This window comes from Camelina sativa, chromosome 6 (genome assembly GCF_000633955.1).
Source record: "Camelina sativa cultivar DH55 chromosome 6, Cs, whole genome shotgun sequence".
Lineage (NCBI taxonomy): Eukaryota > Viridiplantae > Streptophyta > Magnoliopsida > Brassicales > Brassicaceae > Camelina > Camelina sativa.
In genome coordinates this window covers 13632608-13646490 of record NC_025690.1, presented here as the reverse complement: position 1 = coordinate 13646490, position 13883 = coordinate 13632608, and the positions used below count along the sequence as shown (strand labels likewise).

The following is a 13883-nucleotide window of genomic DNA, read 5'->3' as shown; positions in this document are numbered from 1 at the left end:
AGGTAAATAACAAATGTGGTAAATCAGACTTTTTTGTAACCTCTTTAGTTAGTGTGATTGTTGTGTCAACTCTATTCTCGATAAGAGCAAGTACAAGTTTCATTGCAGCTGCTGCATCATGTACGCAGTGATGAGAAACACCAGTCTTTTGGACTTCGTACCCCAACTTAGCCTGAAAATGTTTTTTATTTTTTATTTATAGAAAGTATTAAGAATGTAAGTATTTAATATTCTTATGTGAAGACATTAAAGAGTATATAAAGGTTAACCATGCAAAGGGTATTAAGAGAAGGTCTTCTGAAGTTTCGAGCATTGGGAAACTTGAATACAAGTGAAGTATCAATTAATATGGGATGGTCTATCTTCATCACTGGAATAAAAAAAAAACTCAAGACTTTAGCAAAAATCCAATAAAAACTAACAAGGATGTCAGTACTAGAAAATGATTTACTACCTTCCAAGTCATGGTTCAAACTGTGACCTACCAAAATTGTACCCATAGAAAGTAACGGCCTCAATTTTGCCTGCACAAACATAACTTGTATATATATGTGCTGTCTCTAAGAAAAATAAAATAAATAGAAAGACTAACATTACCTGTATATCAACCAGAGAGAGAGTAGCATTTTTGACATCTTCAGCAGTAACTCCAGTAATAGTTGTCCTATAGTCAACAATAGCCTTATCCGGTTTCACAAATTCGTTGAGAATCACCTAAAGCCATTATGAACATTCAATCACCCAAGTTAAGGATACATTATTGCAAAAGAACTCAATACAAAATAAAGATTCTAAAAAAAACTCAAAGGTATACCTTTAAATTGCGGTCAACAGCGCCAACTCTAACCACACCCTCCCTCCCATCTTCACAAAGAACCATCTCACAATCAACAGCTACCATTTGGTTTGAAAACATCGCATTCGACATTTTCATTCCCACATCAGATACAAACCAGCCCTGCTTAGCAATTTAAGAAATTCTTAAAGAACCCCATAAAATAAACAAATAACTTTGATATATTAAACAGCAAAAGACAAACCTGGGAGTATAGATAGAATGAATAGTCTTTTAGGTATTGCGGATGCTCAACGGTCAGTCGAATTAGCTTCTGTACAACCAATAATATTTCCAAGATATTACTATCAAACTTATATATATATTGACATGTTTATTGATTTATTTCAAACACACCTGCTCAGGAGTATCATTAACTGGAGATTTCAGCTTGAACGTTTCAATCATAAGACGATTCGCCAGACGATGAGCCTTAGAGAACAAGAAAAAAAACCAGAGATTAGAAAACTAAAACTCATTATTATCAATCAAATTGTGATATCTTGACTAACATCTTTGTTCTCCATATGGTACCAGTCGATTTTTCTAGAGCCGGGGGCTGTTTCATAAAAATTAAACAGAGTAAAGTTGAGACAATAGTATTGTTTTACTTCACATTTTTTAACAGATCCTCATAATATAATTGCAGGATATGAAAATCAAAGAAATATAAATTGTTACAATTAGAAAACAAAAACAAAAAGTTTGAAGAAACAATTAAGTAGATACCTATAAGTGAGTTTGCTCTCTCTTGAGTAAGTGTATCAAATTGCTTGGGTAGTTTCTAGTGTATGCAGGAACTTCAAGTGACGATGTTGGTATTTATAGCTCGCGTTAGTGCATGGTTTCGAAACTATTTAATGGTTCCGAAACTAAATTTTTCATTTGTTGACTTCGCTGATGAGGTGTATGTAAATTAATTAAGAGTGTAAATGTGTTTGATTATCAGTGAAAATTTGAAAACAGCACGCCCGCACCCCTTTGACGGGGAAAAGAGTCATTAGGGAAAATAAATCATTATTCATGTTAAGATATAACTATAGATAATAATGCTACATTTTATAAGAAAATAACCAATTATCAAAGAATCTTGTTAAGAACATTTTATATTTCTAGAATTGTCATTTATGCTGCGATTTCAAAAGAAAAAGTGAAATATAAACTTGTATTTTGATCGGTCAACCATTTGGTTTTGTTTTACCTAGACATAAATAAGAGAAATTAATGTTATATATATTGTTTTTTTAGTTTCACGATAGCAAACGTACATAACTAGCAGTGTGGGAAAAGAAATATAACATTTTTCAAAAAAATTGTAGTGCATGCTTTCCTTGACTTTAAATTTAAATTGAATTGTGAAGTTCAAACTTCAAATAATGAATGAATACTATTAAATACAGAAGTAGGCATTTGTTCTGGATCAAAATAAAAGAAAAAAAGGTTAGGTTAGGTTAGGTGTTTGTTTTGATCTGCGACTGCGAGACCCTTGTTTTTGAAGAGATGCAATGAAATTACATTGAACTAGTTACTTCACTTTGAGACCATCTCTTGCACGGTGCAAGGCACCTATGATGCACTGGGACGGCAGTTTGATAACGTCTCCCATATCGGAAACGTCCCGGGTATGGGAACGTCACATAAACGGCAAAAAAACGTCTTCCAGACGTTTCTAACAGGGCGGGGACGGCAGCAGTTTTTGGGGACGGCGGTAATAGGGTTTCAGAAACGTTTTTGAAATGTTTCCACGACTTATTCACTTATTTTTCCATCAAATAAAACATAAAAGAATAGGAAATATCATTTAATTTTGATTTCTTAAGATTTGACATTACTATACATGTTCACTTTTCCTATATCCTCTGTTTAGTCATCATCTCTTTTACTTCAAATATGTTTAGTGTTAAGTATTTGATGGATAACCATGAAACGTAAGCCAGAATCAGTCTTGGGCATATACACAAGTATAGAGGATAGTAATACATACTTGTACTTTTTTTATGTAGAGTCTTATATATGTGTGGTTTCTTATATATTTGTATCCTATAGGTATTTTTATTGACATACCCATGTCCTCCCCGTATCCAAAAATTTTAAGTTTGCCGTTTTCCGTCCCCGTTCCCGTTCCCGTCCCCGTTTCCTGACCCTGTACTCGTTTCAGTGCTACTTAGCAAGGCACCAAGTTCTTTCAAAATGTTCTTTAAAGCATTACTATAAGAGATGTTATATACACACTGTTTTTCCAGTCTCAAGACTCCAACATCTTTATATTAAAACATAGCTCACATTGTAATTGTTGGAACTTATGATTAAAGCTACGTGGAAAATAACAAATTCGTAATAGTAATAACCTTAAGCCATGAAATCTTGAAAATGAATTGTGAAAATTAAAAACAGAAACAAATACATAATATTACAGAAGCAAGTTTTTGTTTTGAATGCACAAATCTTGTAATAAAAAGAGGTGCAATCAAATGGAACTAGTAGCTTCACCTTGAGACCATCTCCTAAACGTGCTAGCCACCAAGTTCCTTCCTGCAAGTAACCCTAACTTTGTCTTCAACATAGCTAATCCTAACCTACTACCACCTGCAACCTCCACACCGCCACTACCATCAGCCACCGGCGGCGGGTCCTCAACAACAGTCTCAAGAACTCCCTGATCACCACCATCCATCATGCCCGTGTCATTGGTTTCATCACCATCCATACTCACCACCAATATACTCCGTTCACGCAGCCATTCCCTGACTTCACTCGTAACCAGTTTACATTTCTTCACCTTTAGTTTCACCAGCTTAGGACAGCCTAAAGCCAGCGCCTTGATCCCGACATCTGAAATAAGACATCCCTTGATACAGAACTTCCTCAACGCCACACATTTCTCCGCGATGCAACCAATCTCCGTGTCTCCAATCATACCACTCCCACAAAGAGCTAACCGTTCAAGCTTCTTACAGTTGGAAGCAATGGCTGACAAACTCGTATGTGTCGCATTAACACCGATAAGCACAAGTTCTTGCAAATTCAAGCAGTGTTTAGCTACAGCCATCAGACCACCATCACCGATTCTGTTAGTCCTCCAACCATCAATGTGAAGCTTTCTCAGTAACTTACATCTCTCAACAACACTAGCTAAACCTAAATCCGAGCATTCAGGAGTTTTCACTATATGCAAAGTCTCCAAATTCGAACATTTAGATATAGCAGAGAGTCCAACATCACTCACTTGAAGCCTCTCCAGATGAATCTCAGTTAAAGAACTATTCCCATCTCCGTTCATTTCAAGAACTCTATCCCAATTACCTAAACAACGAAAGATTCTAAGTTTTTTCAACGTTCTTGTAGCAACCAAAGATTCAAACACCTGACCATTAACAAGCTCCTTCAAACAAATCGATCTAAGCGAAGAAGACAAACTCAGCTTAATAGGTTCAGCTAATTCATGAATTCCCCTAATCCTCTTCACAGATAACTCCTCAAGAACCTTACAATGCTCAAGCATCGCGTTCAATCCCATGGCACCGAAATTACAAGAGCCACACGATAGCTTCCTCAGNACAGCCATCAGACCACCATCACCGATTCTGTTAGTCCTCCAACCATCAATGTGAAGCTTTCTCAGTAACTTACATCTCTCAACAACACTAGCTAAACCTAAATCCGAGCATTCAGGAGTTTTCACTATATGCAAAGTCTCCAAATTCGAACATTTAGATATAGCAGAGAGTCCAACATCACTCACTTGAAGCCTCTCAAGATGAATCTCAGTTAAAGAACTATTCCCATCTCCGTTCATTTCAAGAACACTATCCCAATTACCTAAACAACGAAAGATTCTAAGTTTTTTCAACGTTCTTGTAGCAACCAAAGATTCAAAGACCTGACCATTAACAAGCTCCTTCAAACAAATCGATCTAAGCGAAGAAGACAAACTCAGCTTAATAGGTTCAGCTAATTCATGAATACCCCTAATCCTCTTCACAGATAACTCCTCAAGAACCTTACAATGCTCAAGCATCGCGTTTAATCCCTTAGCACCGAAATTACAAGAGCCACACGATAGCTTCCTCAAGTTTTTACAGTTTCTAGCGAACGAATCCATACCTAGATCCGTAATCTCGCGACAACCACGAAGCTTGACTCGAGTCAGATTCGAGCAACGAACCGAGATCATAACCAAAGCTTCATCGCTCAAGCTAAAAGACCTCCGATCACAACGAAGAGCGAGCTTCGTCACGGAATCGAACCGATCGAACATACAAGGCAAGAAAGGGAGGATCTCAGCTTTAGCGTCGAGTGATAACCGGTGACGATTCTGACCGTCGACGAATAACCACCGTTTACATACGAGAGAGCTTCGTTTCCGATCTCCGGCGCTGAGAAATTGAAAGATATGAGCGAGGCAATCGTCCGGCAGATCTGCCGTGAAATCGTGATCTCCATCTTCGAAACCAATCGATTCGCAGTCGAGAAACTCCGGTGGTGACCTGAGAAATAGAGAAGTATGATCGCGTACGCTTGGTTCCGCCGGAGACGACGGAGCTTGTCCCATTGTTTTTTAATTTTTTTGTTTGTGTGTGGTTTGAGTAGTGCTGTAGAGGGTAAGGTTTGCGTTGAGTCGCGAGTCACACGAGTCACGACGACTCGTGAGATTTTATTTAATTTTCCTCTTTTAAAGTTTTTGTACGCGTGTCAACAACTCTCCTTTTGAGGCCCTCGCACGTTTGGCCCGTTGGGCCTTTGTGATCAACGATACAATTAGCTTGTTGTTTATTCTATAGCCTTGAATTAATTTGAATCGCTGAAAAGTTTGTTTTGGTTGATTACAGTTGCGACTTGTTGCTTGATGAATGATGATAGTAGTTGCTACTCGGAAATGTACAACGTTTAACCGCAGTTGCTGATCGCAATTTTCAGAAACTATCAAAAAAATAGTCCTAACATCACTACTCTAGCGATGATCAAATGTTAAGTTTTCGAACTCTATTTATCTCTTTTGGTTATGTATTATTGCGAGAAAACAGTAAAACAGTAAAACACTTAAAACACTGATTCTGATTTTGTAAGACTAAAATGTTTTGTTATAGTTTGATCTGTAATAATATTATTGTGAAAGTAGTTTAATATTCCAAAAGATAGCTTTAAGACTCTTGCATTATATGTATTAATGGGCCAAAAGGGCCCAATTATGATTACAATTTGAAGTCAATGTGATACAAAACCATCGTTTATTTGCTTTTTTCTTCTAGGTTCCTCTATCCAGAGCCGGCCACAAGGCCAAGGAAGCAAAGCACATGCTTGCGGCCGCTAATAATATTAGCTATTTTTCGGCCGACTTTCCAAGAAAGATCTTGTGGTCTAGTGGTTTAACCCGTCCACTTTGAGTCTGCAGTCCCCAGTACGAATCTTGGTAAGGTGTTAATCAGTTGTTTTTACTTTTTTTTTTAGAAGAAAAGTATACCAAAAACAAAAACCCATTTTTCTCCCCCACTTGTAGCCTAGTTTATCTCCACGCCGGCTCTGCCTCTATCCTCTAGTTCCAATAGTTTCGGTTTAGGTTTCTGATGCAATACTACATTATTTAAAAACTAGAAGAGCAAACATGAATAATTTATTATGGGATTAAATTTCTTAAAATGGAGAAGAAAAGAGAAGGATATGGTTTTTATGGTAAGACCATTTGTGAAAAGTTTTTGGAAGTTGGGTGGGTTTTGCTGGAATACACTTTAGATTTGGTTGAGAAGTTGAATCTCTCTCTCCACATCTACATCTCGCTTAGATACTTGGGCCATCGAAAGTAAAATAAATATTAAAAAGCATGAGGTTGATATAATACAGTAATATGCCTTTGAAAGAATCTTATAAAATAACTAGATCTCACATTATATATAGAATTCAACCCCCAAAAAATAGAGTAAAAAGTAAAAAATATACGAGTCTATAAGACAGAATTCTAGAGGACGTCAAATTAAATTTCAAAGTAAACGGTAATATATGAAATAGTGGTGTTTTCTTTGCAAGTCTTTTTCTCTACTAGGAAATTAAGTTTTGATCTTCGAATTTTTCATAATGTAGTTGGTATCTGATACATGCTTATGTTCAATTAGGAAATTAAGTATCTTTCTCTATATAAACAAATGTAACTTGTATAATTATACTTATGAGAGTTTAATGTAACTTTTTCACTTTTGTGTTCTTTACTCTTATTAATAATAATCATGTATTCACTATTTTCATAATCTTGATTATTATTTTTTTGAGCATATGATCGTTAGCTACTTAAGACAAACTAAAACTCTAATAATACATCATTAAACGAATATACACTAGATTTTAACTAATATTTATTTATGAATGGTTCAGACAACACAACATTTTGTGCATTTTTAACATTACCAATTTAGCCAAGAAGTAATACTCAAAAAAGAAATTGTGCATTTTTACCATACTCTAACAAAGAATTCTAAGAGGAACAACGAAGAACTTAATATTACATTCATATCCATTAAAACTTGAAAATCAAACGAAATTAATATATATATATATATATATTTATCTTTTTTTCAATGTTTTCTTTTCTATTTTCTTTTTATTATAAAATGTTGTACTATTTAGAGAAAACGAATGGCAGGCAGCTGTATGTAACTACTATTTCAATTTGAATTCTATTTTCGTCGCTTTAGAAAATTGAAAATTCACCCACGCTTCAGGGTTCAGCTGTGCCTCTGTCGTGGAGTTACAATATGATTATTAATATTTTGATTGTTATATAAATTTTTAAAATAAAGTCATGGCCCCATCAGACCATCACCAGCCTGTTTTTTTTTTTTTTTTCTTTTACCATTTAATTCTATTTTTTTGAAAAAGGTAAATAAATGTTTAATTTCTAGTTAATTTCAGTTTTCTAAGATGTGTTTTGATGATATTCTTCTTTTTATCAAAATACTATATCGAATTTGCAATACGTATTTCATTAACAATATGAATATCATTACAAAAATAATAATACTGATATTTATTTATATGTTATTTTTGTTGTCTCTTATATTCCAACCGGAAAAATAATTATTTATAACACAAGAACAGTGATGAGTGCTATAAGGTCATCTATATTGGGAGAACTGATTGGGTATTCTTAATCTTATTAAAATTGAGAATATAGGAAACAGTCACTAAGAACATGTTGTTGGTTCTTGATGTAGAACTGATTTTGGACTAGTTCTTGGATGACGTGGCAACTCGTGAATGGATACAATTTTTTGCAATGGAGAAAACATTTATTTGTTTGGAGAAAGTTTTGTTTGTTTTTTTTATTTATATTTTTAATATTTTTTTTTGTTTCATAAAAATTTAGTATTCTATTTTGAATTTTAGTATAAGTTTTTTAAGTTTGCAATTTAAAAGTTATTTTTTGAAGTTTTTAAAATTGTATTATTTTTGTTTGTTTTTTTTATTTATATCTTTAATGTTTTTTTTTCATAAAAAGTTGGTATTGTATTTTGAATTTTAGTATAAGTTTTTTAAGTTTGCAATTTAAATGTTATTTTTTAAAGTTTTTAAAATTGTAATATGTTTAAGATTATTATATTATTAAATCTTATGATCTTAAACATGTTTTCCCAATAACCAATTTCTTAACAAAAATCTAAATTAATGATATTACATTATTTTCATAATATTTTTACTCTAAGAACACCAAAAAATGTTCTCCCAATCGAGATGTCCTAAACGGAATAACTTTTCAGGGTTGACTCAAAAAAATGTGTTGAGATTCAAATGAAATCTGACACACATAGTCATTTATGTATTTATCTTAATACTATATGCATTATTATGAACTGGTGCCAGTAATTAGGTTGGTGGTAATGATGTTAGATCGTGTAATAATGAGAACGTACCAAAATGATGGAAAATTATGAATGTGTCTAACGGATTTATTTGGATTGGAGCTAAGGTATATAATGTTACCTAACATTTTTATCATCATGCATTTCATGCTTACTATATCCAAATTGCAAAACATCAAAGTGTGCAAGGGTAAAATTATTATATTTAGTACTGTACTTACTATAGTTTTTTATTTTATCAACTGTAAGAATTAAATTAAATAGACTGGAGACTGATCCACACACACAAAAAAGAAAGAACATAGCATATATATACCAAAATATTTTGGCTAATGTTACGAATATAGTGAACCATTTGCAAACTAAATTATTTTGTATTTGAAATTCACAATAAATTTATTACAAACCAAGTTTATTTCTATATAAAGACGGTTTATAATTGGTATTCTTATGATTTTTATTTTTATTTTTTTGTCATGTACACACTAAATATTACTTACCGGTAAATAAAAAAACAATTTGATTCAAATACATTTTTTTATCCCATTCACTATAATCATTCAAATTTTTGAGTAACATTACCAAATCAATAGCCTACCCGAATATTTTGACGTCATAAAGATAACAAAAAAACAAACACCATTAAACCATTTTTAAAGAAATATGAACTTATTAATGTCAAAATAGAAAAGAAATAAAAGTATGAACTTATTATAGATACTGTAAAACTGCTAGCCACTATAAATTTGATCAAACATCTTTATTTTTAATAACAAAATTAAAGAAATGAAAATATTTTATTGTTATTTCCTTTACATATAAAATGCAAAATTAATTACATAATATGAAAATTATTATTTATCCATTTCTTATAGTATAAACATTGATGTATCTTTTATTTTATGTAAAGAAATTGCAAATTTCATGTGAGTGTTAAATAGTTTGCTAACACAATTGCAAATTGACATGATTGGTAATGAAATCTAGATACATAATTGGGTTACACAATTTTATATGCAAATTTCAATTTATTACGTTTTGTAAATATTCTATTATTTTATATCCTTAACGCATATATCCTAATTTTATAGTGATTAAAAAACATATCGCTAACACAACCTAAGGAGATGTTATGGATTTTTGTTATATCTTATTGATGAAGAAGAATAAGAAGATTACACTCATTCAGCCGGCCCTAGCCACAAGCTAATGAAGCATGTGAAATACCTCTTGTCACCTCTAGATTACAACCCAACCCCCATACTTGGCTACTTGGAAAGATGCTTAGACATTTGTTTCTTGAGTATGAAATTAGGCTTTCTTTTGTCTTTCGCTTGTGGCCCTAAAAATGTCAGAGACGTTCAGTATATATTGGATTCATAACGGGAAAACGAGCTATTTCCCCCCAAGAACTATCATATCTCGCTGGATGGAGCCCGAACATGAGCCACAATCTATATAGCCATGTCAACTATGATCAATCTCTATGTCCTCCCAAATTAAAAGTTCTACACCTATATCCCCCTGAAAATGAATTGCTTCGGTTTATCCGGTGAACCGCAGACCAAACAATATAAACTCATCTCTTTCTTACAGTCGGATTTTACTCATCTCTTCTCCCATCCATCTTTAGAATAAAAGAGAAAACAAAGGAACAAATCAATCAGACGAGAAAATGAAAGTCTAAACGTTTGATTAAAACTTCTCATAAGGTATGAATTCAATGGATTGATCGTACAAGAAATTTTCAATCTAAGCATAAAACATAACTCATTACACTCCTAACTATCATCAAAATCCTTATTTCCGTGGAATCCCGAGCGTCACCGAAGAGAGGCTTAATCATCACAACCTTGGTCACCGATCGTAATTACGAATTCAAAAAAAAACCCAAGTAGAACAAGAAATCCACAAATTCCATAGATCTATAACAATCATTTCGAAAAAAAGCTCGATCTAATTGAAACTACATTGGATTGGATCAAACAAACTGGTTATGGCATCATCTAATCGAAACGAATCAATCTAGCGATCTCAAACAGAATCATCAATCGCATTGACATTCTTAAGATTTAATATAAGAGAAGAGACTGAGAGAGAAATGTATGTATGTAGCCTACCATCGAATTTTTCCTCGAAGATAACTTCAGCAGAGACGATCACCACGAGAGCGAAAAGAACCAAGGAGATGATATATCTGGTTAAATCGACAAATTCGGGTAAAATCAGGTTTAATCTGGTCAAATTTGGTTTAGGCTATTCGTTAGACGGTTAAGCAAATAGTAAACCGTCACATAACCAGGTCTAGGTGTAACTAGATATAGAACTTTTTTTTCATGGGGATATAGGTGTAGAACTTTTAATTTGGGGGGACATAGAGATTGGTCATAGTTGACATGGCTATATAGATTGCGGCTCAAGTTCGGCCTCCATCCAGCGAGATATGATAGTTCTTGGGGGGAAATAGCTCGTTTCCCCGATTAATAACTATGAAGTTTTGAAGTAAGACTGTATGAACGAGACTAAGCGTTACATGTTATTTTCTTTGACCCGGTATGAACTCAACAAATGGTAGTGTCACTCCATTCTCTAGTCTTTACATGTTATGAACAAGAAGACCAAAACGCATGGACCTTCTTAAGTATTAAAAAACAAAAAGATGCACAAAACACTATAAGGGAATAGGAGCAAAGCTAGGCAATACATTTAACAGTAAATGGGTGACACCTAACATCAAAATAAGTTTAACTACTATTATAGTGTGTAGTGTACATACATTCATGAATTAATAAATACTAGTAAAAACAATGGGGTTAGAGTAGGAAGAGGGATATCGAAAGTTAGCGTACGGCGTTGGTCTCTGGCAGACAAGACGCCATTATTAATTATGACCCAAAAAAAAACTTCTTCGATCGAAGCAAACAAACAACACAACACAACACTTACACACACATCCTCTTGTTAATCTAACCAAACTTCACTTTGGTTCTATTTTATTTTATTGTGTTATTGTCGTTAAACAAAAATACCCTCTCACACTTCTACTACTTCCTAGCTTCTTGACCATTAAATAAAAAAGGTTATCGTCCGGATTCTTGGACCATTATTATAAATAACTCTTGTCTCCTCTAGATATACAACCCAACCCCATTTTTTCCCCTTATCTCTAAATTTTATATGCCTTTTATCCTCTTTATTAACTAGTTCCCGGTTGTTCAAAAAAATAAAAAATATTAACTAGTTCCCAAAATTTTAGAGCAAAAGTTTCAAAAAAAACATCTTATTTAACATATGTTTACAAATTTTTTTATATAAGATTAACATAAACACAATTATAAGAAAAATGAACAAAATAAATTTGTGATTACCAAATTTGATCTTACAGTATTATTAGTAAAAATATGAAAATGGTATCACGCAAAGGTTTAAGTAGCAATTTTATCAGTCAAATTTTTTTTTAAAAATATATTGTGAGTGGTAAGAAAAATTTACATATTTTAGAATTATCGACAATTACACAAGCTATCAACCAATAAACATTATAAAACAAATGGAATATTTCTTATAAAGACGACGAAACAAACAACATTTTATAAGCGATGATAAGGAATTTTTCTTTTGATTTTTTTTTTCTTTTAAAATTTCTGAAATGTGGAAATGAGAAGTCGCTATTAAACTTTTGTACAAATCTCAGACTCTCCCGCTTGTTACCAATGGCCTTAGCTTCTTCCTCTCGTGATTTACTTTTCCTCATTCCCTTATTTATATTTGTCTTTTGCTTTTTTTCATTTCTCTATTTTTTTTTACCACACATTGCTTTCTTTCACAATCGATAAAGATCATCAAAATATATATGTTGCTTTGTTAACCGCGTCTAGAGGGAGTAGGAACTGAGTAAAAACGTGACAACAGATTCATTCACTGTGCACTTATAAATACTTTTACAATATTATAAGAAAATTATACATACATGCATGTGCAAAAATTTTACCGACTCCAATCTATTATACATTATATCTTTCAGTTTACTATTCTGTTCAATATTTCGTTTCTTATACATTTTGTTTTGTAGTACTAACTATAATGTTTGTTCGACAACTAGTAGTAATATAAATGGAGTCAATATAAATGATATAAGTTGCATTTATGTATCTTGAACGCTAAAGTTTGGTACTACAACTTTTTTTTAACTAGGACAACGAATACAACATTTACGTTTTTAATCTGCTTTCTGGGTCCTCGTCAGTCTTATAAGCATATAAAGCAGCGAGAATTAAAATTGATTTGCTCATTAAGATCAAGCTATTACTATTTAAAAAAAAACTTTATAGGATACATAATTTAACTAGTTTAATACTAAAGCTCGAGCGTTTTTAACAGAACGAGGTCTTTTTAATTAACTCAATTAAAATATCGTTTTGATGTTTTGCTTTTTTTCTTATGTTTATGTCAGCTCGTTGACCATATAAAGCTTCCCATTCGTCCACGTGGATTTTTCTCTGACATATGTGACCCCACGAGTGATTTTGTATGATTAATAATATACTCAATTTGAATCTCCCTTTCCGTATATTTTAAAAAATCACGACAAAAGTGAAATGGATATAAATGTGTAAATGGAAATGAACTGGTTAAGACATTATGATTTTCCAAAGTTTCCATAAATCTTAAATAGTTCAGACTATGTTATAAACTATACTAGTATTATACGAAATCAAAGTACTAATGACAAAGAAAAATAATACTAAAAGCTTTGTTTGTAATCATCGATGCTCAAAACCGAAAGGTGACAAATTGCAATTAATGGTCAACGCATTTATCCAAAACTGAAAATTCCAACACCATCTCAAGCGCGTGAGTATACGCTCTCACCGTGAGTATCTTTACAAGCATCGAACGAACAGGGAACAAAAGCGTGTTACCACACATACGATAATCGCGTGGGTTCAATACGTTTTCGTAATAATACGTATGGCTTAACCTTTTTTATAAATATATAAAATCAAAACATTGATTGCTATTTCAATTTTAATACTTGTAAGTTCATTAAATTAAAACTAATTTTTTAAAAATATTTTTCCGTTTCTGTGAATAAAAACAAAGAAGAAGTACGGTTTCATCAATTTTCTCGCGCGCCAAACATCCGAATTATAAAAAGACAAAAACAAAAAAAAGAGAGAAATTAAAATTAAAATAAAATC

General features: G+C 32.7%; 1 protein-coding gene and 1 pseudogene across 4 annotated transcripts; both read right to left on the bottom strand.

The window, feature by feature from the left end:
• Window positions 1-1362, bottom strand: part of LOC104699023 — a 2199-nt pseudogene extending 837 nt beyond the window's left edge.
• On the bottom strand, window positions 3155-5468 carry LOC104791239 (F-box/LRR-repeat protein 16-like). 4 transcript variants are annotated; one of them, XM_010517071.2, is made up of 2 exons: window positions 4443-5468; window positions 3155-3926 (listed from the first exon to the last, which is right to left on the bottom strand). In XM_010517071.2, exons 1-2 carry the CDS (start codon window positions 5385-5387, stop codon window positions 3303-3305), a joined length of 1569 nt encoding a protein of 522 aa, XP_010515373.1. In that variant the 5' UTR covers window positions 5388-5468; the 3' UTR covers window positions 3155-3302. The 4 variants fall into 4 exon arrangements, with proteins under 4 accessions (XP_010515373.1, XP_010515375.1, XP_010515374.1 ...); XM_010517073.2 differs by having other exon boundaries at window positions 3155-4173; window positions 4687-5468; XM_010517072.2 differs by having other exon boundaries at window positions 3155-4319; window positions 4836-5468.